Genomic DNA, 26,638 nt, shown 5'->3' on the forward strand with positions numbered 1-26,638 from the left:
TGCTGCATGGACAACCCTCCCTAATGGTAGAATAGCTCCTTTTGTATCCCTTTGTACATTCCTCCCAACATTGCTCTGTTGCAACATAAATTTGTCCTTTAAAAAAATGTTTTCTTACATCATTGTTCATTTTTGTACAGTATTTGGTTTCTCCCCTCGGATGCAGTCCCCAGAGCTCTCCCACACCACAGCACCCATGCACCATCACCATAGCCCCCTGTGCTCTTCCCTCCCCTGTTGTATTCCCTTTCCCGTCTCCTCCCCTGATGTATGCCCCAGATCTATGGTCAGCTTGCCAGTGTTGTCTTTTCCTGACTCTTTGTTTTCTCTATATTCTGAAAATATTTGTCCGTTTTTGATTGCTCTTTTTAACTGGTTATAACATCTGCTTGCTTCTCTCATTTAATTAAGGAATTAAATAAAATATTTAACACGTATTTGTGTCACAATATGGGAGAATCGCGACCTTTTTTAGGGGGAAATTATTCAACAAAATAAGCCAGTAAATATCTAGCACACGGATGGCGTAGTGCGTTATGGAGAAAATAAATCCCAGCGTGGAGGGAGGCGAGGTGGGAGTGTCATTTTAGAGAAAGGGTTTGGGGCAAACCCTCCTGCATAAAAATAGTACCAATAGGGGCCTCCCTGGTGGCGCAAGGGGTTAAGACACAACCTATGAGGATATGGGCAGCCTCTGCAGCACAAGTTCAATCCCCGGCCAGGGAGCTACCCACATGGCGCGGCAGGCCTCTCCTGACTCGCCCACTGCTCCCCTCAGCAGTGTCTTTCACTCGATCTGCCTTTTCTGTTCCCCACTCTGTCTCTGGTGAATCCTCTAACCCCCCACACCTCTGGCCTGTACCCCAGCTCTTGTATGCATAAATAAATAAATCTTAAAAAAAAAGTACCAAGAAATGAAATGTGTTACTCAAGCGGCTCACGTCCTGCATTCCATCTGGGCAGCGTAGTTTCGAGGTGCGGGACCGGGCGGCCCCGACTCGGGGACGTCTGCAGGGCCCTGGGGCCAGGGTAGGGGTCGCGGGAGGCGGCGGCCCGCCCGGGGGCGGGGCCTGCGGTGGGCGTGGTCCGAGGAGACCCCGCCCCGTCACGTGCCGGCCCGCGGCTGCCGCGTCGGCATCCCCGGAGCGCGCCGGGCGGCGGCGGCTGAGGCCGGGGCGGGCGCTGCCTTCGCGGCGGGGCCGGGCCATGGCGGCGACGGCGGTGGCGGCGGGGGCCGGGGCGGCGGCGGGGGCCGAGGCGGCCGAGGGGCGCGCGGGGCCGGCGGCGGCGCTGGAGCGGTGGCTCAGTGAGTAGCGGGCGCCGCACGTGAGGCCCCGGCCTGGCTCGCGCGCCGCGGCGGGGAGGGGCGCGCGGGGGTGTGTGGGGGGGAAGCCCCTGGCGCGCGCCGCGCACGCACCGGGTCCCGCCGCCCCCTCGCCCGGGGGTCGCGGGCCCGAGACGTCACTCGCGCGGCGCCGGCGCAGCCCCCGCGCGGCGCCCGGCCCGAGCTCAGCCTTTGTTGGCCCTCGCGACCCCGGGGGCGGCGCCCGTTTCGGCCCGTTTCGCGGAGGTGGGGGCTCGCACCTGAGGAAGCTCTCGGCCGGGCGCGGGGCCGCCTCCTGCAGTCTCTCGAGCCGAGAGCGGTCCGGATCCGGCTGCCCGTCTCGGTCTCGCCGCGAGCCCTGGGCTTGACCCGCTGCAAGTGCACGAGTCAGGTCCCGCGTAATTAGTGGGTGACACAGGTGATATTTAGCAAACAGGTAGTGGAAGAAAAATTACAGCTTTTGCATATGTTTACTCCCATATGCCGCCCCCCCATATGTGTGTGTCGTCTCCCACATGCCTCCTGGCAGGCCCCGGGGAGGTGTCCCTGCCGTGCCTGGACGGATGAGGAGAGCACAGGACAGCGACCTGGCTCCTTGCGTCAGGCTCTGCAGGGTGCTGGGAGCGCGGACATGCGTGACACAGGGCCTCGCTCGCAAAGGCAGTGCTTGGTGGGTACAAGTCAACAATAACGGCACTTTGTAGGGTGAACAGAAGTTCGGGGCGAGGCATGCGTTTCAAGCGTGGTGGTGGGAGTTGGTGTATTTCCCTGAGGATTGGCACAGCGGAGGAAACATTTGAGCGGACCATGGAGGTGACAACATTTCAGCCACAGGAAACTCCATGCGCAAAAGCTGGGGGGACAGAGTGTGGAGGGAGCAAGGAGGTCCTTAGTGACATCGTGCAAAGCCTGAAGAGAAAAGGGTCAGGGGAGGAGGCACATTTGGGGCGAGGCCTTCAAACATCTTGGATGCTGCAGAAATGTTTGAATTTTATTTCTGTGATTTGGGGGAGTGTTGGTGTTTCAGCAGCAGACTGATCTAGTTCAGTTCACCTGTTAAAAAAGCATCCTCTGCAGCCCCATGGAAGTGAAAAGGTTGGCAGGTGACAGTGCAGCAGGGGGAGCAGAGAAGCTGTTCATAGTGTTTAGAGACTGAGGTGAGACAGAGGGGGTGGGGATGGAGAGCAGAAGTAATGAGTCAACAGCCTTGGTGTATTGGAGTGGAGGCAAGAGATGGGGGAGGGAGGATCTAGGATGGATTCTGGGGTTCAGGTTCAGGTCTGGTTTGGTAACAGACGCCTCACCTGTGAGGAGGAACTGATTTAGGAAGGAAGGGCAGTGGGGTTATGGAGTTTGAGGTACTTATGGCATAGTCAGAAGGAGACACTAGGTATTTGGTTGGCTTTTGAGAGGGCAAGAGCTGGAAGTCGGCTTGAGAGTCTTCAAATCAGCGGCGGTGAGGTTGTCCAGGTTGTCCAGGGCTGACAGTGTATGTTGAGGAGAGCAGAGGTGTGGAGATGGAGGCGTGCAACATTTAAGAAGCAGTTGGGAAAAGCCGCCTGAAGACAGAGCAGACGAAGGATGAAGGCAGGGAGAAGGAGTCACAGACAAAGGAGGGGTGTAGTTGGTAAGTAGGTTTGCTAGCAAAAGGCGGAGTAGGATGACAAAGGAGAAGGGGGATCTGAATTTGGTAACTAAAAGGTTACTGAGATTTTTTTAGTTAAATGCTGGGGACAGATTAGGAGGCCATGGAGAGCTGTAGGCTTGGTTGCAGTGGCAAAAAAAAAAAGGTCCAGGGCTGGCCCACGGAGGAGACTCACGGGAAAGGTGGCTGCTCCAAGAAGGGGCTTCTTTAGTCCCAGCTGTTTTGGACCCTTGTGGCCCCAAAGTGGTGGGATCTAATGGTTTTTCAGGTAGGGCTAAAACTTCTATTTTTATGTGAAATCTGAGATCTTAAAAGTTAACAACTACTTTGAAATCTAGAATTTGGGGGGCCTCCTTGGTGGCACAAGGGGTTAAGTCTCAGCACTATGAAGCTCTCCCCAGCCAGGGAGGTGACCCACATGGCATAGCAGACCTCTCCTGCCTCTCCTGTCTCACCCGCTGCTCCCCTCAGCAGTGTGTTTCAGTAGATCTGCCTGTTCTGCTCCCCACTCTGTCTCTGGTGAATCCTCTCACTACCATCCCTCCCCCCCACCCCAAACACACCTCTGGCCTACACCCCAGCTCTGTATGCCTAAATAAAATAAATCTTTTAAAAAAATATATAGAATTTGTCTGGTGTAGGTTCTGATAGAAAGAACCTGTGGGGAGGTTGTAGCACTGGCCACCAGCTACCGCCCTCCCTTTTTTTTTAAAAAGGCATTAGTGAATGGAGGGGAGAAGGTTGCCACAGAATTCAGGTGTGAGGAGATTTGAAAAGGGGAGCGTGACTCTGAGTCCCAGTCTGTGCTGCTCTTCCTCTGGGGAACTAGCCCTCCCTAGTTCTAGGCCCCGAGTTCAAGCCCCTGGAGGGGTTCTGTGGTGCTGCGGAGCTCAGGGCAAGAGCAGGAAGGGCTGACAGCCTCGCAGAGGGGAAGTGCGCCTCTTGTTTGAGCGTCTGGGGAAGGAGAAAAAGATGATGCAGGTTCCTTTGTCAGTATCACACGGCCACCACTAGGGTCAGAGGAAGGCGGACTTGAGGAAAGTGGGGAAGTTTGGGATGACTTGTAAGAGAAACAAAAGGCAGCCTACCTGGACACTTGAGAACAGGATTTTGGCACAGTCTCACTCGATATTTTGGGCCTGAGAGTTCTGTGTTGTGGGGACTGCCCTGTGCACTGCGGGATGTTGAGTAGGACCCCTGGTTGCGGTAGATAGCAGTTACCCCCCACCCCCCATCTTGACATGATATCTGCACACTTTGCCTCTCCTTTTCTGCATGAGTGCCTCTGATTCTGGGCTTCAGTGTGCTCATGGGACATCAGAAATGTGTCTTGGAGTCTGTGGTTGTGTGATTCCCCCGCCAGCCTGACGGAGAGGGTGAGCTCTGGTTTAAACCACATTTCTGGAGGGGGTAGGGTGGGGCAGGGAGGAGGTGCCACGGAAGGAAGGAGGGTTGATGGCATGGCGAGGAGGGGTTATAGTTGAAGGAATGTGTGTAGTCCAGGTGGGATGGAGGGGCCTGAGGACCCCTGCGCTCAGGTCACTGACAGCTCTTACCTCAGCATCAGGCAGCTGTGTCTGACCTGCGGTGGCACAGGCATGCGCCTCTGAGGGCTGTGAGGGGCACCTGGAACAGTCGTGGGTGAGAGGTAAATGGTAGCTTTAACTATAGTTAGTCTTTCTAGTTGTGAGAGGCAGAAAACTAACTCATACTGGCTTAACCAAAATAAAAAAAAAGAAAAAGAATAAAAAGGAAAAACATGGGACCTAGGATTGGGGAAGGTGGTTTCCAAAGGCACATCAGGAAGCTGCTACCAGAAGCTTACACTTTAAGAATACAAACAGTCGCTTCTGTGCTTTCTGCAGCTTTCCCCGTCTGGTTCATTTTGGTCATTGGCCACATGACTGCATCGAAGGGGCCTCCTTCCTGTTTGTGGGGTAGGCCTCTTGGGCGGGTGCTGTCATTTATTCAGCCAGCTCCCAGCTGGGGGGCACTTTAGGTTGTTGCCTGTCTGTGCTATTAAAAATAGCTCTGGGTCCCCTTGGTCTCTGGGATTCTTGCTCTGGTAGATTCCAGCTGCCCGGGAGGTAGTAGCTTAGTGAGTTTGGGGGGCTCAGTAAATTCCATTCTGCTACCACCCAGATCCACACCCAGGTGATTTGCCCTGTCTTCCAGCCCCACCTTGATGCCCTTGGGGAATCTGGGGGTCTGGATTGCACTCTATATTCTCTGAGCTTCCCTGAGGGGTATGCGTCTTCTTTCTGTAGGAGCCTGGCATGAGCCCTTGTAGTGGTGGTCTTGGGCTTTCGGCTTGGCTCATTTGGGTGTTTCTGGACAGTAGCGGGGTGTCAGTGTCCCTCTTGCTGTAGAAGGAGGAAAGGTCACATGCCCCTCCAGTGACTGCTTCCCCAAGGCCTGTGCCCGCCCCCCCTCCCTGGCCTGTGGGGGGCTCCCCAACTAGCCAGGCAGCTCCTAGTGCTGAGTCATGACCCCCATGACCTGGGTGAGATGATTTGACTTCTGAATTAGTCTCTTGTGGAGGAGTCCTTTCACTCAGCTGGAGGCTCAGCTGTTACCTAAATGCCTCTCTGGACAAGCTTAAAATGCATGCAAACACTGCTTTTATTAGGCAAATATATGGCAGCTGTTAACTGTCCTGCCTAATGCCAACTACATAAACCACCTCGGTGTCTGGGTAGGCCTTCCACCCCTGATGGGGCTGTGATGGTCACCAAAAGTAAAGCAAGGGTCGTTGGGTCTCCCCAGTCATGCCCTGTCAGGCCTCTGTCTTCTCCTTGGGGAGATGGCCTGTCACACCCAGCTGTTGGTCCTTTGGGGGTCCTTTTCTCTGGGACTGCTCAAGACCTCTGAGGTAGCTGGGCAGGTGAAGATTAGGTGTCTGGAGACCCAGTTGTTTCAGAACTGGAACAACCCCCTCCTGGTGTCAGAAGCGTGTTCGGCCAACTGGCCAAACTCTAGCAAAAAAAATGACGTCATTCATTTATTCATTCATTCATTCAGTGGAGACCTGTTCTGTGCTGGAGCAAGTGAAGATGGAGACAGACCATTTTCCTGCCCCAGGGAGCTGTTAAGTTAGTGACAAGAAAGTCAGAGTCACCAAAAGAGGCCCTGCCTTTGTCAAGGTGGTTAAAGACTTGGCCCTGAGAAATGTTTTTTCCCTCAGGGCCCGGCAGGACTGAATTTTTGTTTTGGTCATTTTCTAGCTTTGTGGTTGGGCGAGTTTCTTGTCTGTAAAATGTAAGATCATAGTGCCAGCCTCAGTTGTTCTGAGGACTCAAGGGGAAGGGATGCGGCAAGATGTCTGACCACAGTAAGTTCTTTTAAAAACAAAAAAGCTAGCTGTTACTATTGCCTTTTTTTGGGGGCTATAATGAACTTTGAATGACTCCTCATATAAGATTACACAATTTAGCAAATAAAAAATGATCATACGCTTTATAGATCTTTTTGCTGCTTGGCCTTGGTGAGGGGTTTGGAATGTGGCTTAACTGGCAGGTTTATTTCTTCCTTTCTTTGAAAAAACTGGTATCTGTCAATACTTCTTCACTTGGTGGGCTGGGGATGTTAGGGGCTGGATGTTAAGAGCTGTGTTGAAGTCTGACTGCCTTTCAGGTGTCAGTCTTAGACTGCAACTTTGTCAACTTAAAGGGCAAAGAATTCTCTTAGATGAGTCAGATCCCCTTAATCAGAATTCCTGAGAGTCACTGCTTTAAATTTATTTCATAGTGTTTCTTTTATTCTCATGGGGAAGGCACTTTGGGGAATATAAGAGGGGTACCTATTTTTGAATTAAGAGGTGGGGACTGTGCGTTGTAATACATGGTAACACTAGCCATCCTTTATGGTTACTTAGTGTTTGCTGCTTCACCAAGCTCTTCAGACACGCCTTTAATCTCATGACAAGCCCATGAGGAAGGCACTGTTGTCCTTACTTCATAGTGAAGGATTGATACGCACGCTCAGAGAACCCAAGGATGCGTCTGCTCCGCGTGCCTGTCACAGCCCCACCAGGCCACTGGGAGGCCCAGGCACCGAGCCGGTTTATTTAGCTGGCATTTGGCGGGCCAGATAACAGGCTGCCATGTATTTGCCTAATAAAGGCAGCATTTGCAAGGGTTGGCGTTGGAGATGGGCAGGTAGAAGGACGTCTGTGCTCTAGGGCGGGAGATGAAAAGCTCAAGCGCGTGTCTGTGAGGAAAGGCATTGACCCGGGAGGAGGGGTGTGTAGGCTTCCGAGACAGAACGTCGGGAAAGCGCTTAGGAAAAGGGGAGAGGTGTCTGGGAACTGATGATATTGTTCCTTTGCTCTCCTTTGTCACCTTGGTATGAAGTTGGTAGGTGGGAAGATGGGTGATTGTCCTCCTTCGAATCTCATTGTTGACCTGGGAGACACATGACTTCCGCGGCGTGGCGTGGTGTGGGTGCAGCCAGGAGAAGTTCAACTCTGGCTGACTGTAGAGTCTTAAGGCATCAGGAGGGAGGAGAGTGGGAAGGGCTGGAGCAGTGCCGGGAGGAGCTGAGAATTCCACTGGCCGTGAAGAATGGATGAGATGTGGAGAAGAGAGGAGTGAACATTCTGACTGGGGGAATAGTGACATCAGAGGTATGACCTTGAGAATCAGTTTAATTGCAGAGCTTGAGAGAGCTGCTCTGTCAGGAGCAGTAAAATATTTCATTGTGAGGAGGGCCGGCCAGGGTGCGCCGCAGTGGGGAGAGAGCCGGGTGATGAAAGGACAGGATGGAGAGGCGGCCATGGCCGGATTCTTGGGCCTGGGCCCGGCTTCTGGCATCCTTGTTGGGTTGCTGGATGAGCATTCTGGACTGAAGCACCAGGAAAGATCCCTACAACCCCTAATTCCAGGAAGGTGGAGGAGCGCCCCTTCCCTCAGCAGGCCTGGGGTCATGATAGGCGCCCCGATAGTCCCCTTTCTCCAAGCGTCTCCTGCCCCTGGCTGTGCCCTGTTGCCTTTGATACTCAGTATCTGCAGATTTTATCCAAATACAATTCTGGTAGGGGAGACTCTTATCGTGATTGGATCTGGGGTCCCTGGAGTTGCCTAAAGTTATAGAAAGGAGCTACATTTTGAGGTGTGAATGCGAGGAGGGTCCTCTTATCACTTGGGAAAGCTTCTTATACTGGCTGGTCAGAGAGGAATCAGTAAGCCAAGCCTTAGAATTAGGGGTGTCACTTTTGAGAAGATGTTGGGATACATAAGTAGAGCCACTTCAGAGTCTCCTAGTATGTTCTGGTCTTCCTGTTACAGGCTTCCAAGCTAAGAAACTTGGTTAGCCTCTCAGATGCTGTGCTCATGCAGGGCAGAGAGCGGGAGTCTGGTTTGGGGCTTGAAGAAGGCCCCCGTGGCTTGACCTGTGCATGAGAAACAGGCCTGCCTGCTGGTGGTGAACCGGAGGGGCACTGGTCCCTGTCCTGATCACCTGTGTCCCCCAGGTCTCATCTCCGAGAGAGGTGATGGCATGGCCCTTGACTGTCAGGCTTTTTGTAGTGAGATAGTTCTCTTTTTCCCTTACAACTTTCCTTAATTTTTTTATTTCCTTGGCAGATAAAGCCACAGACCCAAGCATGCCAGAACAGGACTGGTCAGCTATCCAGAATTTCTGCGAGCAAGTGAATACTGATCCCAATGGGTAAGGTGTCCATCCCACACACGCTTGTCCCAGAGATGCCTCAGCTCAGGGCAAGCTTTTGCTTCTTGGGGCTGACAGTTAGACTTCCTTTCCTTCCCCACCCCCTTCCATTATGTACTGAGAATGTTATTTTTCTAGAAATAGGACTCCTGTGGGTTTTTTTTTTTTTTTTTTTTAAACAGAACAGTTGGTTTATAACTGGCAATTATGAGTGGCTAATGTTATACAACATCAATGCTGAGGAGACCTGAATGTTCTGGAGAGAATGCATAGCAATGTGAAGGAGACTGGTACATTTTCCATCATTTAAATGTAACCTTTTGGGGCTCCCTGGTGATGCAGGGGGTTAAGTGCCAGCACTCTGAAGCTATCCCCAGCCAGGGAGGTGACCCATGTGGCACAGCCGACCTCTCCTGTCTCGTCCGCAGTGTATTTCAGTAGATCCCCTATTTCAGTAGATCTGCCTGTTCTCCCCATGCTGTCTCTGGTGAATCCTCTCACCCCCTGCACCTCTAGCCTGCACCCCACTTCTTGTATGCATAAATAAATCTTTTAAAAAAAATAAAGCACAAGGCCCACCTTCCACCACATCTAGAGCATCAGGTTAGCAATTGAAGAGTCAAGTCAGTCATCCAGGTGCTTACATGTGGCTCAGCTATGGGCATTTTGAAATGGGCTAGAAAGTTGACTACAAAGTTCACTGAAATGTGTCATATGACAGGCGGGGTCTGTGTTGTTCACCACTGGCTCACACTGGGGCCTTCGGGTGAGTTGTCTTGGGGAGGATGATGTGGCCCGGGCAAAAAGAAGTCTGTGCTGCCGTAGCTGCAAGAAGAGTGCCTCGGAGTCGGCCTCCTTCAGAGCCTCACGTGCAGGCTGTGCATGGAGACACTGCCTTGGCTTTGGGACCCAGGCTCCTGGGCAACAGGCGACTTGGCCCAGCAGATTTAGCCAGATTGGTTAGTTTTTCTTTTCCCTTTGGGTTCAGGTCTCTTTATTTTCCCATAGCCCAACACATGCGCCCTGGCTGCTGGCCCACAAGATCCAGTCTCCACAAGAGAAGGAAGCCCTCTATGGCTTAATGGTGAGTTTCGTTAGTTTCTTAGCCTGAGCTGTCCGGTCCTGGCGCTAGAGAGGGTGTGGTGCTAGGCCCCACTGGGTGGGATGGAGAGTTCTTCACTGGCCTGGGGAAGGAGGCCGGTAGGCAGCTCTGGGCTCAGATTGCCCCATCTGAGGTCTGTGTCTGGAGGGCTGTGTTGAGCCTGCTTTGGGAGAAGGAAGGAAAGGTTTATTTCCTTTTACCCTTCTTAGAGTGTGCCTGGCAAGTTCAAGAGCCCACAGGGCCAGATTGGTCACATAAAAGAGTGAGCTGCTAGGGGGAGGGACCAAAATCTTGGAGCACACACGTGCAGTCTGGAGAAGGCAGCGGGAGACGGGACAGATGACTGTTGGCAGACGTGAGCATGACCCAGTGTTGCTAGAACTTCCTTGTTTAAAAGAGAAACCAGAAATCCAGATTTTGACATGCCGTCTCTGAATTTTTAGTGTCGGTGACTTGTTTGAAGTGTGAAACAGCAGTGTGGACCAAGGCAAATGTGTCCACAGCCAGCCTGCCACTTGAGTGCTGCAGGGCCCCTGGGCGCAGCACTTCTTGAATGCTGCGTATCAAATTGCTGCTTGGGAGGAGGAAGTGACTCTGTTCCAAGGGTCTCCTTAAGGGGTTGGGGGGGGTGACCTCAGGGTACACAGCATACTACGCTGTTTGCTGGTTGACAGATGCAGCAAAGTCAAGCAGGTGACATTTTTTCTTAATCTGAAAATGTCACCCTTTCTCTAAAACTTCGTGTCCTCAAAGTCTTGAAGAAACACCAGCCATGGTTCCAGCAGATGCTCATGGGATCTGAGATGAGCCCTGGAGCCCATGCCTTTCTCCTCCTCATGGGGTCATGTTTGTGCAGGTGCTGGAGATGTGCGTGAGCCACTGTGGAGAGAAGTTCCACAGCGAGGTGGCTAAATTCCGCTTCCTGAATGAGCTGATCAAAGTGTTGTCCCCAAAGGTGAGTGCCCGGGACTTGGCCCTGCTCATGTACTCACCTGCCCCCAACTGCAGGCTCCTGTTTCCTCTTCAGTGCCCAGGTAGGCCGGCTCACGCCAGGCCCTGCCCACCTCTCTGTCTGACAGGTTGCTGGGAGGGAAGGGCCTCTCTAAGACTCAGGGCAACCGCCGTGCTCATCAGCTGGTCCCTGCCCTGGGAGTGTCAGCCTTCTCCAGTTCTCCCTTTAAAGATGGCCTTGTGGGTGGGGGTTTCTGGCTGGGGGTGGGGGGATCCCCAACTTGTAGATGCAATTTTCCTGGTAGAGATGGCAAGAGAGTACCAGGTATGCCTTTAGGTGTCACATCACCTACTCCTTGTCCCCTGCACCTTTCTTCCTGGCCCGTTTCAGGCCTCACATCGATGGGGCCTTTCCTTGCTGCTTCTCAGCAACAGTTCTCTGATTACAGTTATGTGTCCTCTGATGTAATTCAACTCAGTTCTGACACCATCTCCCCAGAATTAACAAGGGGCTCAGTCCTACATAGACCACACCTCCTTCAGACCCTTACCATGGGTCTCAGGCATCCCCCAGCTACTTGCATTAACTTGGAGGTTCCCATGATCTCCACCCAGATTCCATAATTCACTGGAAAGACAGAACTCACGACAGCACTATACTCAACTATTATCCTTTATCCTAAGAGACATAAATGGAGAGAAACATAGTGCAAGGTCTTGGGGGTCAGAAGGGAGCAGAGCTTCTGTGCCCTCTCCTTGTGGAACCTGGGCATACCACCCTCCTAGCACATCCATGTTCAAACAGGAAGCCTTCTGAACCCATTGTTTCAGAGTTTTTATCTAGAGTTCCACTATGTAGGTATGAAGATAAAATCACTGGCCTTGTGTCCACTTGTGCCTCTGCCCCCAGCCTGCAAACCACTATCTCCCTCCTCAGCCCAGGCAGGCCTGCTAATTGTCTCCAGCCCCCTCCTCTCCCGGGTCAGGATGCGGCTGGTTGTTCTGGTCCTCTGATCTTGTGACTGATCTTTCTGGAGTGGCCAGCCCCTCCCTTGAGGCTGAGGAGTGGCTGGCATAGACTCTGGGAGGTCTGGGTGGCGGGGAGAGGGACTGTGAGTAACAAAAGGCATTCCTGTCACTTGGGAAATTCTAAGGGTATTTAAAACTCAGTGTCAGGAGTGGGCATGAAGATCAAATACATTTTATTATTCTGAACTTGCTCCAGTCAAAAAATGAGTGTCCCCAGTGGCTCTGACCTGGCCCGTATATGTGGGCTTTAAGAACAAAAAAAGTTTTAAGGCTTGACTCCTTGGAACTCAGAGCCCTGGGGTTGGGCTTCAGAAAAGTTGGCCTCTAGTTGTGCCTCAGCTCTTAACCAGCCCTGGGCAGCTCATTTCAGGCCTCGGCAGCCGGCTCTTTATTGGGAGTGGCTGCTCCGCCAAGTTCCTTCCTGCTCTAATTCTCCTTCCTTTTAATTTTCAGTACCTCGGGTCCTGGACCACAGAAAAAGTTAAAGGAAGAGTCATTGAAATACTTTTTAGTTGGACAGTCTGGTTTCCAGAAGATATCAAGATCCGGGATGCTTATCAGATGCTGAAGAAACAAGGTCTGGCCCATAGCTAGCCCTCGTGCTGCCAGCTGTGCGTTGCAAGTTCCCGAGGAGGACAGACAGTTTTAGTCCCTCGCATGGGCAGACCTTTCCTTCTGGTGGGCAGGAGTTAGGCTGGTTTGGAGATTGTTCTGCTGTGGTTCTCCTCACAACACAGATTTCTAACTCTTCTAGTGTTAGCTAGTATTTCAGGTGGGAAATACTTGCTAGAGGTTCCCCCCTCCCCCCAAAATCTGTTCCACTCTTAGTTTTGGGTCTTCCTTTGCCCTGTACCTTAGAGAGGGTCTGATTCCATTGCCTTTTGTAACAGGAGGTGGTTGTCGCCCGGTGTTGGCTGGCTGGCTTATTGTGCTGGTGTAACCTCTCCTCTCTCCGTGGAGGCCCCTCTCTCCTTAGGTTTCAGATTAATTGGTTGTTGCCCTGTGAGCTCAGCTTTATGATAGAATCAAGAAAAGTTGTGTGTTGCCGTGAAGGTTGTGCAGTGTTGTCAGGGTTGGACTCACACTCTCGCTGCCTCTATCCTGTGTCCTGGAGGCCATGTCCCATCTCCTGGGCCCTGTAGGGAGGGAACCTGGATTCAGGGTGGCTTGTTTTTGCTATCACAGGTGCCCACTTAATGTTTCTACGACTATCAGGAATCCAACAGTAATTTCTGGGTCCTCGTTACATACCTGCATGAAATGAACAGCGTTTTTTTTTTTTTTTTTTATAGAGGCATGTTTTATTTATTATTTATTTATTTATTTGTTTGTTTATACATGCACTGGGTACAGTCAGAAGCGCGGGAGGGGGAGAGAATTCACCAGAGCCAGAGCGGGGAGCAGAGCAGGCAGAAGGACCAAAGGACACTGCTGAGGGGAGCAGCAGGCGGCAGGAGAGGTCTGCGCGCCATGTGGGACCCTCCTCTGGTGGCCGGGGAGCAGCAGGGGATCGAACCTGCGTCGCAGAGGCCGCGGGCAGCTTCGCAACCCAGCGCTCAACCGCTGCGCCACCGGGGAGGCCCTGAACAGCGTTTTTAATGGTGTAAGGCTCAGTGACTGCCAGCCCTTGGGCTGTTCTGCCTAGTTAGCTCTGATATCCCTGTCTTTGGCTGGTTCTTGGGTTCTCCTGAGGGCGGCTCACTTCTGGGGGAATTCCTTTTAAGGTTGTTGATGGTGTTTTTCCCCATAGGCTCAGGAAGCAGACTTTATACTGCATCTTGCTGACACTAGCACATACCCTTATCGGTACCCTAACCTCATGAATCATGTTTTAGGAATCATAAAGCAAGACCCTAAACTCCCCATGGATAAGATCTTGCCCCCACCTTCTCCCTGGCCCAAGAGCTCCATCTTTGATGCTGATGAAGAAAAGTCAAAGGTAAGGAACGCCTCCCTCACCTGGAGTCTGATCAGACCTTTCTTTTTTTGGATTCTCCCAAAATGTCCCCTGACCTCTGAACTGCAGTGGGGAGTCCTTCCTGGAGCAGTCCTTATGAGTGAGGTGGTCTGGTGTCTAGACATGTTCTCCATAGGTGGGTGGATACCAAATGCACCCCCTCGCATCTGCGTGAGTGTCCTTGAGGAAAGAAGGCCTAAAAGATACCCCAAGTGGGGAGTGTGGACAGTGATGGTATCTATTGATGTCTGGGATTGGGGGACGACGGTGGTGAGGAAAGAATTGGTTGTGTCTGGGCTCAGATCTGATTTAGTGCCAGTAAGGCAGGGTCTACCTGTTTGCCTTCCACTGCTATCTCCCAGAAACGTTGTTCCTCTGACTTTCCAGTGAGGTGAGGAAAGGGGAAAGGAAAATGGTCAAACTGAGGCCAGGATTCAGGGCTCCTCATAAGTGCCTCTGAACGGGGTGGGCCCTGAGCACCAGCTACAGCAGTGCTGTCTGTCACCCTCTTCCTGACCTTCCCCATGCCTGGGAAGGTGGTCCAAGAAAGCTCCAGGCCATGCATGTGTCTCCTAGGTCTCCTCTGCCTTCCAGCTTTGCCTCCGCCTGTGCCCTTCCCACGGACCTAGTGCTCAGTGACCCTAGGGTCCCTGTAGGCAGAGCAGGCAGGGCTCTTCCATTTTCTGAGCTGCCTTCTCCAGCTCCTCTCCTGCGGGTGCCATACTGATCAGCGACTCCTCTGTTCCTGCCTCCTGCCAGGATTGGGCATGAAGTGAACAGGGTCATCATAGAGAGCCTGGTGCAGGATAGCCTCAGTATTGTGGATGTTCTCTGTGGGTGCTGTCCTGTCCATTGTGGGATGTTTACAGTATTCCTGACCTGCACCCTCTAGATGCCAGGAGTACTCCCAATTGTGACAACCTGAAAAAATTGTCTCTAGACTTTGCTAAAAGTGCCCTGGGGGCTATAATCCTTCACCTCCCAACCTAGTGGTTGGCGGACGGGGAGATTCCTGACACCTGCATTGTAGTGCCCTGTGAGGGTATGGTGGTAGGATGATGCGTCTAAAGTATGTGAGCTGTTAATTATTAGTGTGATTCTCCTATTGTGATGCTGCTGCTCTGGGCCACGTGACGGAGGAATCAGTTCTCTGCTCTTCCCATTGACCCTTCAGCTTCTGACCAGGCTTTTGAAGAGCAACCACCCTGAGGATCTTCAGGCTGCAAACCAGCTGATCAAGACTTTGGTCAAGGAGGTGGGCAAGTTTCTGGTGGGCTTTTTAGAACTGGCAATTGACGGGGCTGCACGATGTCTGAGGATGTGCTTACGGGTGTGGATCAACACCTGGCTGGGGGAAGGGACAGTTGTCTAGCCCTGTGCTGGGGATGAACATGCTGCTCCTTGGTGGGCACCTGGGTGTGACTAGAAGTAGAATCTAAGTGTACTTCTAGGAGCTCAAAGCACTTCAGCCACCCCAGCTGCTGTCCCAATGACTGATATTGGTGTGGACAGAGTCTGGGTTCGGGAATCTTGTTTTTCAGGGAGATTGAGGCTGGGGTATGAATTAGCAGGCCCCCGAGTACTCCCACTGCATTGCCTTTCCCAGAATTCTGGGTATTGAGCCCTCACCCTCTGCACATGCTTAGTGACTTCTCTGAGCTCTTCACACCTCCCTCGTTCCATCCTTTCCTTTTTCCCAAAAGGAACAAGAAAAGTCAGAGAAGGTGTCCAAGAGGGTCAGTGCTGTGGAGGAAGTGCGCAGCCATGTGAAGGTGCTTCAGGAGATGCTGAGCGTGTACCGCAGGCCTGGGCAGGCCCCCCCAGACCAGGAGGCCCTGCAGGTACTCTGACAAAAAATCCAGTTGTAATTGACTTTGTAGGAGCTCCATGCATTTAAAGCATATTTGCTCTAGTTTGACATGTGTATATTCACAAAGCCATCATCACAATCAAGGTAGTAAACTGGTCACGCACCCTCCAGAATGTCCTCAGGCCCTTGGTCTTTCCTCCATTTCATCTCTGTCTCTATACCGCCAAGCAGCCCCTGACTCACTCTCCTTTCTGATGAGCTTGTATTTCCTAGACTTTTGCATCTATCTGTGGAGTATCAGGGTACAGTGTGTGCCTTCTTTCTTTTTTGGTCTGCCTTCTCCCCCTCAGCTTGAGAGATCCACTCCTTTCACATGTATCAAGTTTTTTCCTTGTTCTGCTGAGCAGTGCCCATTGTGCCTGCTGCCACAGCACATGTCTCCTCAGCAGCTAAGGGATATCTGTGCTGTTGCCAGCCTGGGTGATGATGAGTGAGCTGCTGTAAACAATGTGTACTGGATTTTGTTTGAGCACACACCTTCATATCTCTTGGAGAAATGCCCAGGTCATGAGTTAAGTCTATAGTTCACTTTTTAAGAAACTATTTTCAAAGGATTTATATCATCTTATGTTGCTATCAGCAGTGCTGAGAGGTCCACCTTCTCCATCTCCCAAATTTTCCGAGATCCTTTTTCTTTTTTTGCAACCACTTTATCCAGAATTCACATATTAGAAAAGCAACCACCTCTGCTATCTAACTTGAACACATTAATCACCCCTGAAAGAAATCCAGGCACTCTCCTCTTCCCACCCCTTTCCCCCGGAGCCTCTGGCAACCTTCATCTATTTTCTCTCTGTGGATTTGCCCGTTAGAATGTTTTATATAAGTGAAACTAAGCAACACATGGCCTTTGAGTCTGGCTTCCTCTTAGCATGATGATTTCAAGGCTTGTCCACCTTGTATGTGTTGCACCTCCTGTTATATGGTAACTCTGTTTGCCTTTCTGAAAAACTGCCAAGCTGTTGGCCAAATAATTGTACCATTTTACAGCTCCACCAGCAATGTATGAGGGACCAGTTCTCCACTTCCTGCAAACTTTGTTACATCTGTCTTTTAGATAATAGCCATTCTGTGGGTGGCAAGTGGTATCCTTTGGTTTAGATTTATATTTCTTTGCTGGTTTATGCTGTGCTTTCTTTCATGTGCTTATTTGCCACTTGCTTGTCATCTTAGGAGCAATGTCTGTCTACGTACTTTGCCCATTTTTTAATTGATTATCTCTGCTTTTTAGTTGTAAGAGTTCTTTATATACTCTAGAAAAACTCCCTTTCCAGATAGTTTTCTCCTATTCTGTGGGTTGTCTTTTTGCTGTCTGTCAGTGACTTTTGAGCAAAAGATTTTAATTCTGAAGTTTAATTTGTCTGTGGCTGGTGGTCCTTTTGGTGTCGCATCTAAGAAACCACCACCTTGTGGGTAGATGTCCCAGAAGGCCTTTTTCTCAGACTCTCTTTGGTGCTCTGCCTTCTGCCTCCCTCTGCAGGCCGATTCCCTGTCCTCTCTGTCTTTGTTTCTCCCCTTGTTCCCGCCCCACCCATCCCCCTGCATTCTAGCTTTTATGCTCCTCTACACAAGCCAGCCTTCACATGGTTCTTTAATTTACTTGTCCTTCCATTTCTGCTAACAGGGTTAGCAGAAAACAAACTAGTGTCTTTCTTAATTTTAAATTCCTGAGAGAAAACTCTTGTTTGGCCAGCTTGGCTTATGTATCTACTCGGGTCAGTTAGCTGTGCATGGGATCGGTAATGGTCGAAAGAGAAAAGTCCCGGCCTTTCTTTGTGGTTGGAGGCACAGGAGCAGCAGAGTCAGTGGGCTCGGGCCAGGTGGACACTCCACAGCTGAACTCTCATGGTGAGGTTGCTCCAGGGCACTTCAGGAATGTCGGTGTATTTGACTTTTAAACAGCACAGATTTCCCCCACCTAAAATGGTAACCAGCTCCCAGATAGGAGCCATGCACAGGAAACAAAACTTCCTCTTTACAATGGGTAAAGAGAACTTTGGGAAGTGTGGCAAATAGACACTGGCAAGTGGCTTTCTAATACTGAATCACGAAGTCAGGCAGGCTTACCTTCCACCATAGCCCGTGCTGGCACACCACTGTCTCCCCACTGAGGCCTCCTCTCTTTATGGCAGGTGGGAGCAGAGCCAGATATCCTTATTGGCTCAAGAATAAAGGGACTCCTTTCTGCCGCCTCTCCCGCAGTACCAATCAGATGTGTCTTTTCACTAGCCGGGGTGGGGATGTGGGATGCAGTCAGAGGGAGGGGCCTAGAGTGTTAGGTTCATTACTGAACTCCCTTGAAGGAAGGAAACTAAGATGTATGGGGGCCTTATCTCTTCCTCAGTGTATATGGAGGTGGAAGTTGTCCGGAGCACTCTTCCGGGATGAGAACAATGAGATTTCCCAGATGTTATTGAGGGGAATGAGGCTTGGCTCCGGGAGGACCTCTGCTGGGTGTCTAGGGAGTGCTGCAAAGGGGAAACTGGCATCAGGAAACAGTTGGGTGGGGAGTTTGGGCGGTAGTTGTTGCAGCAGGAGGTTGTACACATCCGTGTGGGGTCTTTCTGTTGTTAAGCTGTTCCGCGTGGGGCTTGGGGGGTCCTGCAGAGACAGTGCTGTGCACACCGAGATGGTGTATTCTTCCATCTGTCTCTGTCGACTGTTGAAACATTTTTTTACCCATAAAACGTGTACATTTGTAGCCCAACCTCTTTCTGAAACTGCCATGTTACTTCAGATGGGTTTGAGACAGACCGGGGGAACACCCTGGGAACCCCAGGCCCCTCTGTGCCCCTGTTGGCGGCGCCTGTGAGGTGTGTGGTGAAACTGAGCTCTTTCCCTAGGCGGTGTATGAGCGGTGTGAGAAGCTGCGGCCCACCTTGTTCCGGCTGGCAAGTGACACCACCGATGACGACGATGCCCTCGGTAACAGTCTCATTCTCCGGTGTGCACCGTAGGCACCACGCTGCCCACGCGCCGCTGCAGAGCCAGAAGCAAGTCAGAGAGACTTGAGGGATTATGGTGATTGGGCTTGGAAGGGCACGGCTGGGTTGAGTTAGAGTGACTTCTGGAGGAATCCAGGCTTAAGAAATCAGCAGCAGGTCTGAGAACATAGAAAGGGGTGAAATTTACCAAGTAGATTGGATGTGAGGGAGAGAGAGAAAGGAGGAGGATCATGAAGGCTTGAGGAGAGCAGAACATCCCACAGAGGTGTAAGAAACAGCTTTGAGTGGTATATCTTACTCACCACTACACACCTTTGGGGGTGAGGTGACCTGAATGAGGCAGGCTGAGTGGAGTGGAAGGGGCAGTGGGGAATTTTAATACCTGTGCACAAGTGTTAAAATATCTGAAACTTTTTATTACGGAAAGATCTCAGAACAAAGGGTCAAAGTAGGATGAATCCCATGTGTTCTTCCTTTATTGTTAGTTGTTATCAGCTCATGGCCGTTTTGATCCTCTTCACCTGTAGAGCTCTCTGCCCACTCCCCCAAGCCCTGCATTCTGCTCTGAAGCAAATTCTAACATTTCTCAAGGGATGAAATAGTCAGTGTTCAGATTCCCGAGGTCATTTCTCTCTCTAACCATTTCTTTCAGTTAATTTTTCACAGTTCCTTCTTGGGCTCAAAAAGAAAAGCCATACTTAGTAATTGGTTGATATTTCTTAAGTCTCTTTTAATGACTAGGCCCCCCTACCCTTCCTCTAGCTTTTTTATTTTCTTGAATGAGAAACATGTTTTTTGTATACTTGTTTTTGGTCTTAATTTTTTTTTTAAGATTTATTTATTTATGTATACAAGAACTGGGTTGTAGGCCAGAGGTATGGGGGCTGAGAGAATTCACCAGAGACAGAGTGGGGAGCAGAACAGGGGGACTGAGTGAAATACACTGCTGAGGCGAGCAGCGGGCGAGATAGGAGAGGTGCCATGTGGGTTAGCTCCTTGGCCGGAGATCAAACTTGTGCTGCAATGGCTAGTGATAGCATGATAGTGCTGTGTCTTTTTTTTTTAAGATTTATTTATTTATAAAAGAACTGGGGTACAGGCCAGATGCGCGGGAGGGTGAGAGGATTCACCAGAGACAGAGCGGGGGGCAGAACAGGCAGACTGTTGAAGTACACTGCTGAGGGGAGCAGTGGGTGCAGCAGGAGAGGTCTGCGTGCCATGTGGGACCCTTGCCGGCCGGCCAGGATCGAACCGGCACTGCAGAGGCTGCAGACAGCTTCATAGGGCTGTGCTCAACCGCCTGCGCCACCAGGGGAGGTCCAGTCTTAATTTTTTGATGGTATCCCTCGTGGTACTTAATAGTTTTCTCTGTTCCTGATATTTCTTATAAATTGCCATTTAGAGTAAGGAGCTTGATCAGATTCAAGTTCAATTGAATACTTCATAGGTGATGTCCAAGAGACCCATGGTATGGTGTCTGCTTGTGATGTAATTATTATCTAAACCCATATTTTCTCAGAAAATGAAGTCAAAGGTAATCAAATTAAAATTTTTAAGCAACTTGAAAGTCCAGGTTAAACACTTTACCCGGTGAATTCAACCCTTATTACCAGTTTGCAACCTTCATCCACAGTTAAGAAACTGACAGAACATAAACATAAATGGCTACTTTTGAGAAGTAATCTTCGCCACTTTGGCTTGCAGTGTTGTAAATTGACCCTTGCCTGGTTGATCTTTCTCTCCTAGGAGAGAGTTTTTTGCAGTAAACCATGAGATAGTCATGAAGTTTTTGAAATCCAGTGTGTATCTTAGGTGCCAAATTTTAATTGGGAATACTTGATCTGTATTTATATTTTATAAAATTTACATGTAAAAAAAAAGTAGATTCCTGTAACCAATTTGTTCTTATACTTTTAATAACTTTCCAATAAGTAATTGCCCAAAATTTCTCTAATATTTGCATCCATTTTGACAAAAAAGCTTAGTATTTTACTTTAAATTAATTAGAATTAAATAAGGCTCTAGTTACTCAAATGAAGGACTCACATTTTAAGTGTCGGCTGTCCCGGTGGAGGGTGGAGGCACAGAAGGCAAAAAAAATTGCTTCCTCCTACATCCAGCGAACTGAGTGTCGGGGCTCAGGGGCTGAGTGACAAGGTCTGGGGAAGGGCCTGATATACTGAACCTGGCAGAGCCTACTGCTGCTTTGTAGAATGGCTTCAGAAAGACTCGGGATTGCTGGTGGCTAAGTCGGGGTGCTCTGATTTTTCTCTTGTTTTCAGCGGAGATTCTCCAGGCAAATGACCTCCTCACCCAGGGAGTCCTGCTGTACAAACAGGTGATGGAGGGCCGTGTCATCTTTGGGAGCACAGTGGCCAGTTCAGTGGGAGACGTACCTGTCTCCAGAGGTATGTGCAAAGAGCATCTCCCTGCCATTTATTTTGGGGCAACCTGTAAGTCTCAGAAAAGAAATGGAATCTCAGAATATTCTGGGCTATGGTGTAGAAGTGAGAGAATGTGCCTTCTTTTCACTTTCTGTGAGAACTGGTTCTGTAGCGCCAGCCTCTGCCTTCTGTGTGGTCATGAGCTGACTGCCAGTTGGACCCAGCTCTGGCTGTAAACAGAAGCAGATGCCTTTATCACACCGGGCTGGATTCCGCCTCTTGTGAGTCCTTACCTTTGAGAATGAGGGGTCTAAGACATGCTGTTGTTCATTGTCTCTTAGTCCCAGGCAGGCTGCATCAGAATCTCCTGGAATGTGGGCAAAAATGAAGATTCTTAGGCTCCTGGCCCAGCCTTCTAGGGATCTGCATTTTTAGCAAGCTTTCCAATGAATTCTGAGGGGGGTCTGTGGTTAGAAATCTCGAAAGACATCTGAGCTGGAGAGGTCAGCTCTGCTGCTGTCCAGGTGGACTGGACATTGGAGGAGACTCAGGTTGCCGGAGTGGGGAAAAACTCACCTGGCTGCCTCAGACTCCAGGTACTTCAAGGTTCTCTGGGTTGTGTTGAGAGTGGCATGACATGATGTCTTTTGGGAGGAGACCTGTGGGAAGATTAAGTAGAGGCTTTACTCTCATTCGGACATTTTTTTTTAAAGATTTATTTTTTTATTTATACAAGAACCAGGCCAGAGGCGGGAGGGTGAGAGGATTCACCAGAGACAGAGCAGGGGACAGAACAGGCAGACTGACGAAGTACACAACTGAGGGGAGCAGCGGGTGAGACAGGAGAGGTCTGCCATGCCATGTGGCTTGCTCCGAGGCCGGTGGGGATCAAACCTGCACTGCAGAGGCTGTGGACAGCTCCACAGTGCTGCGCTCAACTGCCTGCGCCACCAGGGAGGCCTTCATTCAGATTTTTTAACCTAACTCTGCTTTCTAGTCTTTCAGAATCCAACAGGCAGCATGAAGAACTGCCCACTGATTGACTTGGAGATGGACAGTGGATCTGAGCAGACCAGGACTGTGGCACCTTCTTTACTTCATCAGGACCTGGCAGCCTTAGGTGAGGGTGGGTGTTTAGGGGGAGCAGACAGGCAATGGTCCTGAGTTCCAGGGAGAGCAGCCAGCCAGTTCTGCTGGGAGGTGTACCTGCCTGAGAGGGAGTTGGGTATAAGGGGCAGTTTAGAGGGTCCTCTTTGCACTTAGTCTCAGATTTGTGGTGAATGAGTTGTATTACTTTGGGTAATTCATTTTGATTTATCTCAACTCTAAACATTCAGGAGCGGGGAGGTCTTGGTACGAAAGTCTAGCTTATATCAGGCAGGGTTACTGGTGTTCATGTCACTTTGTTCCTTCCTTCCAGGAATCAGCGATGCTCCAGTTTCCAACAAGGTAGGCTCTAGGGGCCAGAGAGGAGTGGGGGGCTTCTCACCCTGTCTTCGTGAGGGCAGCCCTGCCTGGTGGGGAGAGAGGTGCTGCCACATGGCTAGGGGCACTTATGGTCTCCGAGGTTCAAGGCTCCTTCCTCTCCTACACCCTCTGGCTTGAACCCTGGAGAGAGTATCTTTAATTCTCCTTAGATGCTGCCCTCTTCAGCCCGAGTATCCATCTTTTTCACTTTCCTCCCCTCCTGTCCAGGACATATGGAGCCTGGGTCCCAGTAACTTGGGTGAGTCAGGAGAGCCATGCGCAGTGTCACCTGGCCCATGGCCTTTTGTACCCTGGCCTCATTTTATCCTTTCCTGGTTTGACAGGTTGCGGGGCAGAATTACTGTAAGGAAAAGCAGAATCCTACTGCCAGCCCCCTGCAAGGTGGTGGTGGTGAGAGCTCTTCTGCGGAGACAAACTTACTGGATCTCCTCTCTCCACAACCGTCTCCATCCCCACTGTGAGTCTTGTGGGCAAGTGGCATAGACGGGTGGCTCCTGACATAGTCATTGCTGCTGCCCAAGGACCAGGGGTACTACTGCTTTCTGCTGAAAATGTCATCTGGGCTCCCCATTCTAAGTCACAGGAAAACACACAACTTGACAGGACCTCTGAAAATGGGTTTATTTAGGGAGCAGCTGCGATGATGGTTTGAGTCTTTATGTGTTTTTTTCCTCTCTGGTTACAGTGTAATCTGATCATTAGAGAAATAGATAAAATAGAAATTTGGCCTCAAGTGTCACTCACTAAAACATGTTCCTTTGTTTGTTTATTTTTCTGTACACATAGTGATGGGTTATTGTGGCTTATTTTTACACGAATGGGACCAAAATTTACAATCTATACTTCCCTGTGGCTTTTTTCACATTACGTATCTTAGATATAGTTCCACATCTGTTTATATAAATTTGCTTCATTCTTTTTAATAGCTGCATGATAATTCATATACATGAGTGATCATTTCCCTCTTTTTTTTTTTTTTTTTCATTTCCCTCTTGTGGATATTTACATGGTTTCCATTTGGAAACACTTAAAAGAGTGTTTTTTTGTTTTTTTTAAAGATTTATTTATTCATGCATACAAGAACCAGGGTACAGGCCAGATGTGCGGGAGGGTGAGAGGATTCACCAGAGACAGAGTGGGAACAGAACAAGCAGACTGACAAAATACACTGCTAAGGGGAGCAGCAGGCGTGACAGGAGAGGTCTGCTGCACCATGTGGGACCCTCGCCTGCCGGCCGGATCAAACTCATGCTGCAGAGGCTGCGAACAGCTTCACAGTGCTGCGCTCAACCGCCTGCGCCACTAGGGGAGGCCCAACAGTGTTTTTATCGTAAAGATTCCTTTCCGTGAAGGGTGCTCTAGTGTGTGACTATAACACATTTTTACCGATACTGCTTCTTTGCTCTTGGAAAGGATGAAGCAGTTTGACCCCCAAATAGTCCCTGGTAGAGATGCGCGTCCATGGTGTGGGTAGCATGTGCTGTGGATGCAGCCATAGGGGTCTGTCCACTTTACTGCTCTGACCACTTGGCAGACCAGTACACATTCTCAGTTAGGTGGGTCACTCTGTCTGGACTTTAGTTTTCAACTTGTATTCCAAATAGACAAAACCCTAAAGAAGCATGAAAGAAGTGGGCTGTGGGGTTTGTGTTACCTGCTTTGCTTCCTGCCTGCTGACCCCCGTCATCACATACGGGAGCTTCCCTGACTGAACTGCAACCTTAGTAACCACAATAATAATAATAACAGTAGCTCTGGTATTGGGTCCTTGTCACGTGCACACATTCAACTATGTGCTTTTCATGTATTTTCTCTGTGGTTTCTTATAACAACTCTATGAGGTAGATACTAGGTTTATTCCCATTTTATAGGTAATGAAACTGATGCATTGGTCATAACAGTGTCTGTCAGTATCCTCAGGGGCTTGGTTCTGGGACCTTCCCCGTGGATACCAAAAATCCCAGGATGCTCAAGTCTCCCTTGCGTAAAATGCCACTGTATTTGCAGATAAGGCACGCACATCTCCTGTATGCAGGGCGCCCTTCGTATTCAGGAATAGCCCATCGAGGATTCACTCATCTCTGCATTGGAAATTACACACTGTGTAGTAAGGCCACCGATGGTTACGTCTGCACTGAATATGTGTAGACTTTCTTGTCAGTGCTCCCTAAACAATGCAGTATGACACTGTTTGCATTGAATTAGGTATTATAAGTAATGTGGAGATGACTTAGAGTACACAGGCGGTGTGCAGAGGTCATGTGCAGATACTCTTGCCACGTCACATGAGGGGCTTGAGTGTCCTCAGCTTTTGTGTCCTGAGGGGGATGCAGGTGGGTCCTGTAACCAGTCTCGTGGATGTGGAGGGACGACTGTACTTAAATCATTTCTTGGTCACTTAACGATACCTAATATACCTTCAACACCATGAAAGTGGTTGTCGCTCTGCACTGTGTAGAGAGTAATGACAAGACTACAGCGAGTCTGTACCTGTTCAGTACAGACAGAGCCATCAGAGATTTTACTCCATGGTATCTATTTTCCATCCACTTGGATGACTGTGATTATGGAAACTGAGGATGTGTTGGGTTGACTGTATTTTGTCTAAAGTCATTTGTTTCATATATGTGTATACACACACACAGTATATAGTTGTATGTATATACTTATTTTATATCAGATTCCTGGAACTGTCTACAATTTTTGCTAGTCTTGGCATGTTTAATTTCTTTGCAGGAATTATGTCCCACAGAAAACTATCCCTAAGGAGGTGCCACCAGGCACTAAGTCCTCTCCAGGTTGGTCCTGGGAGGCCGGCCCACTGGCTTCTTCATCTTCCCAGAATGCACCTCTGGCTCAAGTATTTGTCCCTTTGGAATCTGTTAAGCCCAGTAAGTAGTTTTCTCTTGTTCTCTTTTTCATTCAGTAGATGCATAGCTTTATCCACTGGAGTGGTGTGGGTGGGCAGGCTTTATATTGGTGGTGGCGAATGAGCAGAGGGTAAGAGGTGACTTCACTGGTCTCTTAGCTAATGCTTCTCTTAAAGTTTTCTCTCTCTGGGGTTGACCATATGAAGGAGACTGGCAGGTAGACTAACTAGGGAACTGGATTCTACTTAGGGATAGATGGTCATTCACCTGGAATTGAGAAGGGAATGTGTACAGGGATGCCTGGCATTACTAGGAAGAGGTAGAATTAGAAGGAAAGGAAGAATGAAGAATCATTTAGGGACCCTAATCAAAGGAACGTGGATATATTATCTCCCTAAAAAAGGGACAGGAAACTGAAGACTCAGGTAAGTAGCTGGCTGCCCACAGCCAGCCCACCAGAATGTGAGCAGGAAACAAGCCAGATCCTTAGCACCCAGGCTGGGGCTTTCTCTGGGTTCAGCGCCCTCCTGTGACAGGTGAGGCTGGATTGCAGGGAACCCTGGAACTGGCCAGAGGAATTTAAACAGCGGGCCAGCAGTGGGAACCCTTGAAGGGTTTATTAATGGTTTATTAATTTTTGATATAAAAATAATGTTAATTTCTTGGTTTTGATAATTGTGCTGTGGCTATGTAAGATGTCAGCATCTGTGGAACCAGGATGAGAAGGGTATGTGGACATTCCTTGTGTTCATTTTGTAAGTAAAGTAAAAAATATTAAAAGTAAAAAAAGTACATGTTGCGTATAGAAGTTTTAGAAAAGAACAGAAAATTAAAATCACTGTGCCATTGCCACCAGAGGTAGAAGTTCTGATAACGTCTTCACGTATTTTCTTGTCATCTTGCCCATGTGCATATGTGCACACGTACATATTTTTTTAGTAAACTGACACCACAGTCTGTGTGTGTGTGTATGAATAATTTTATATCCTATTTTATTCACCATTGCATCATAAGCCCTTAGCTTTTCTTCATGCTTTTAATTGCCCTTCAAAACCTTGATTTTTAATGAATTTATATATTATGCCACTAATTGGATAGCCCTTGATTCATTATTCAGTCCCTGCTGAAGAATAATTTGCTTCCACTTGTTTGTTTCCACTGTGCCATATTTGAGCACCCATTTTAAAATACTTTCCTGATTATTTCAGTGGGATATTTTTTTAAAATGGAAATGCTGGGTGTAGACAAATTTAAAATCTTGATTTGCATTACCAAGTTTCTTTCCAGAACGATTTCCTTCTCCCTCATACCCTCATCACTATATCTCGTGGTTATTTTGTCTCTTAAATATTAGACAGTTTTGTTGTTAAACTATAATTTTATAATGTGCATTTGTATCTTCATTA

General features: G+C 49.5%; 1 protein-coding gene across 1 annotated transcript in view; it reads left to right on the forward strand.

Annotated features, from left to right (window-relative positions):
• Nucleotides 1-1,206: 1,206 nt before the first annotated feature.
• GGA2 (golgi associated, gamma adaptin ear containing, ARF binding protein 2) overlaps nt 1,207-26,638 on the forward strand; it is a gene marked incomplete at both ends in the record, with an annotated part of 28,283 nt that continues 2,851 nt past the window's right edge. The window contains 14 exons of the mRNA XM_084251574.1: nt 1,207-1,306; nt 8,552-8,636; nt 9,645-9,720; nt 10,595-10,693; nt 12,172-12,295; nt 13,554-13,657; nt 14,850-14,930; nt 15,379-15,516; nt 18,389-18,470; nt 20,773-20,898; nt 21,872-21,994; nt 22,295-22,323; nt 22,686-22,819; nt 25,099-25,253. Coding sequence (XP_084107700.1) covers nt 1,207-1,306; nt 8,552-8,636; nt 9,645-9,720; nt 10,595-10,693; nt 12,172-12,295; nt 13,554-13,657; nt 14,850-14,930; nt 15,379-15,516; nt 18,389-18,470; nt 20,773-20,898; nt 21,872-21,994; nt 22,295-22,323; nt 22,686-22,819; nt 25,099-25,253 — 1,456 coding nt within the window. The remainder of the gene's footprint in view (nt 1,307-8,551; nt 8,637-9,644; nt 9,721-10,594; nt 10,694-12,171; nt 12,296-13,553; nt 13,658-14,849; nt 14,931-15,378; nt 15,517-18,388; nt 18,471-20,772; nt 20,899-21,871; nt 21,995-22,294; nt 22,324-22,685; nt 22,820-25,098; nt 25,254-26,638) is intronic.

Source organism: Talpa europaea (assembly GCF_964194135.1).
Source record: "Talpa europaea genome assembly, chromosome: 12".
Classification (NCBI taxonomy): domain Eukaryota; kingdom Metazoa; phylum Chordata; class Mammalia; order Eulipotyphla; family Talpidae; genus Talpa; species Talpa europaea.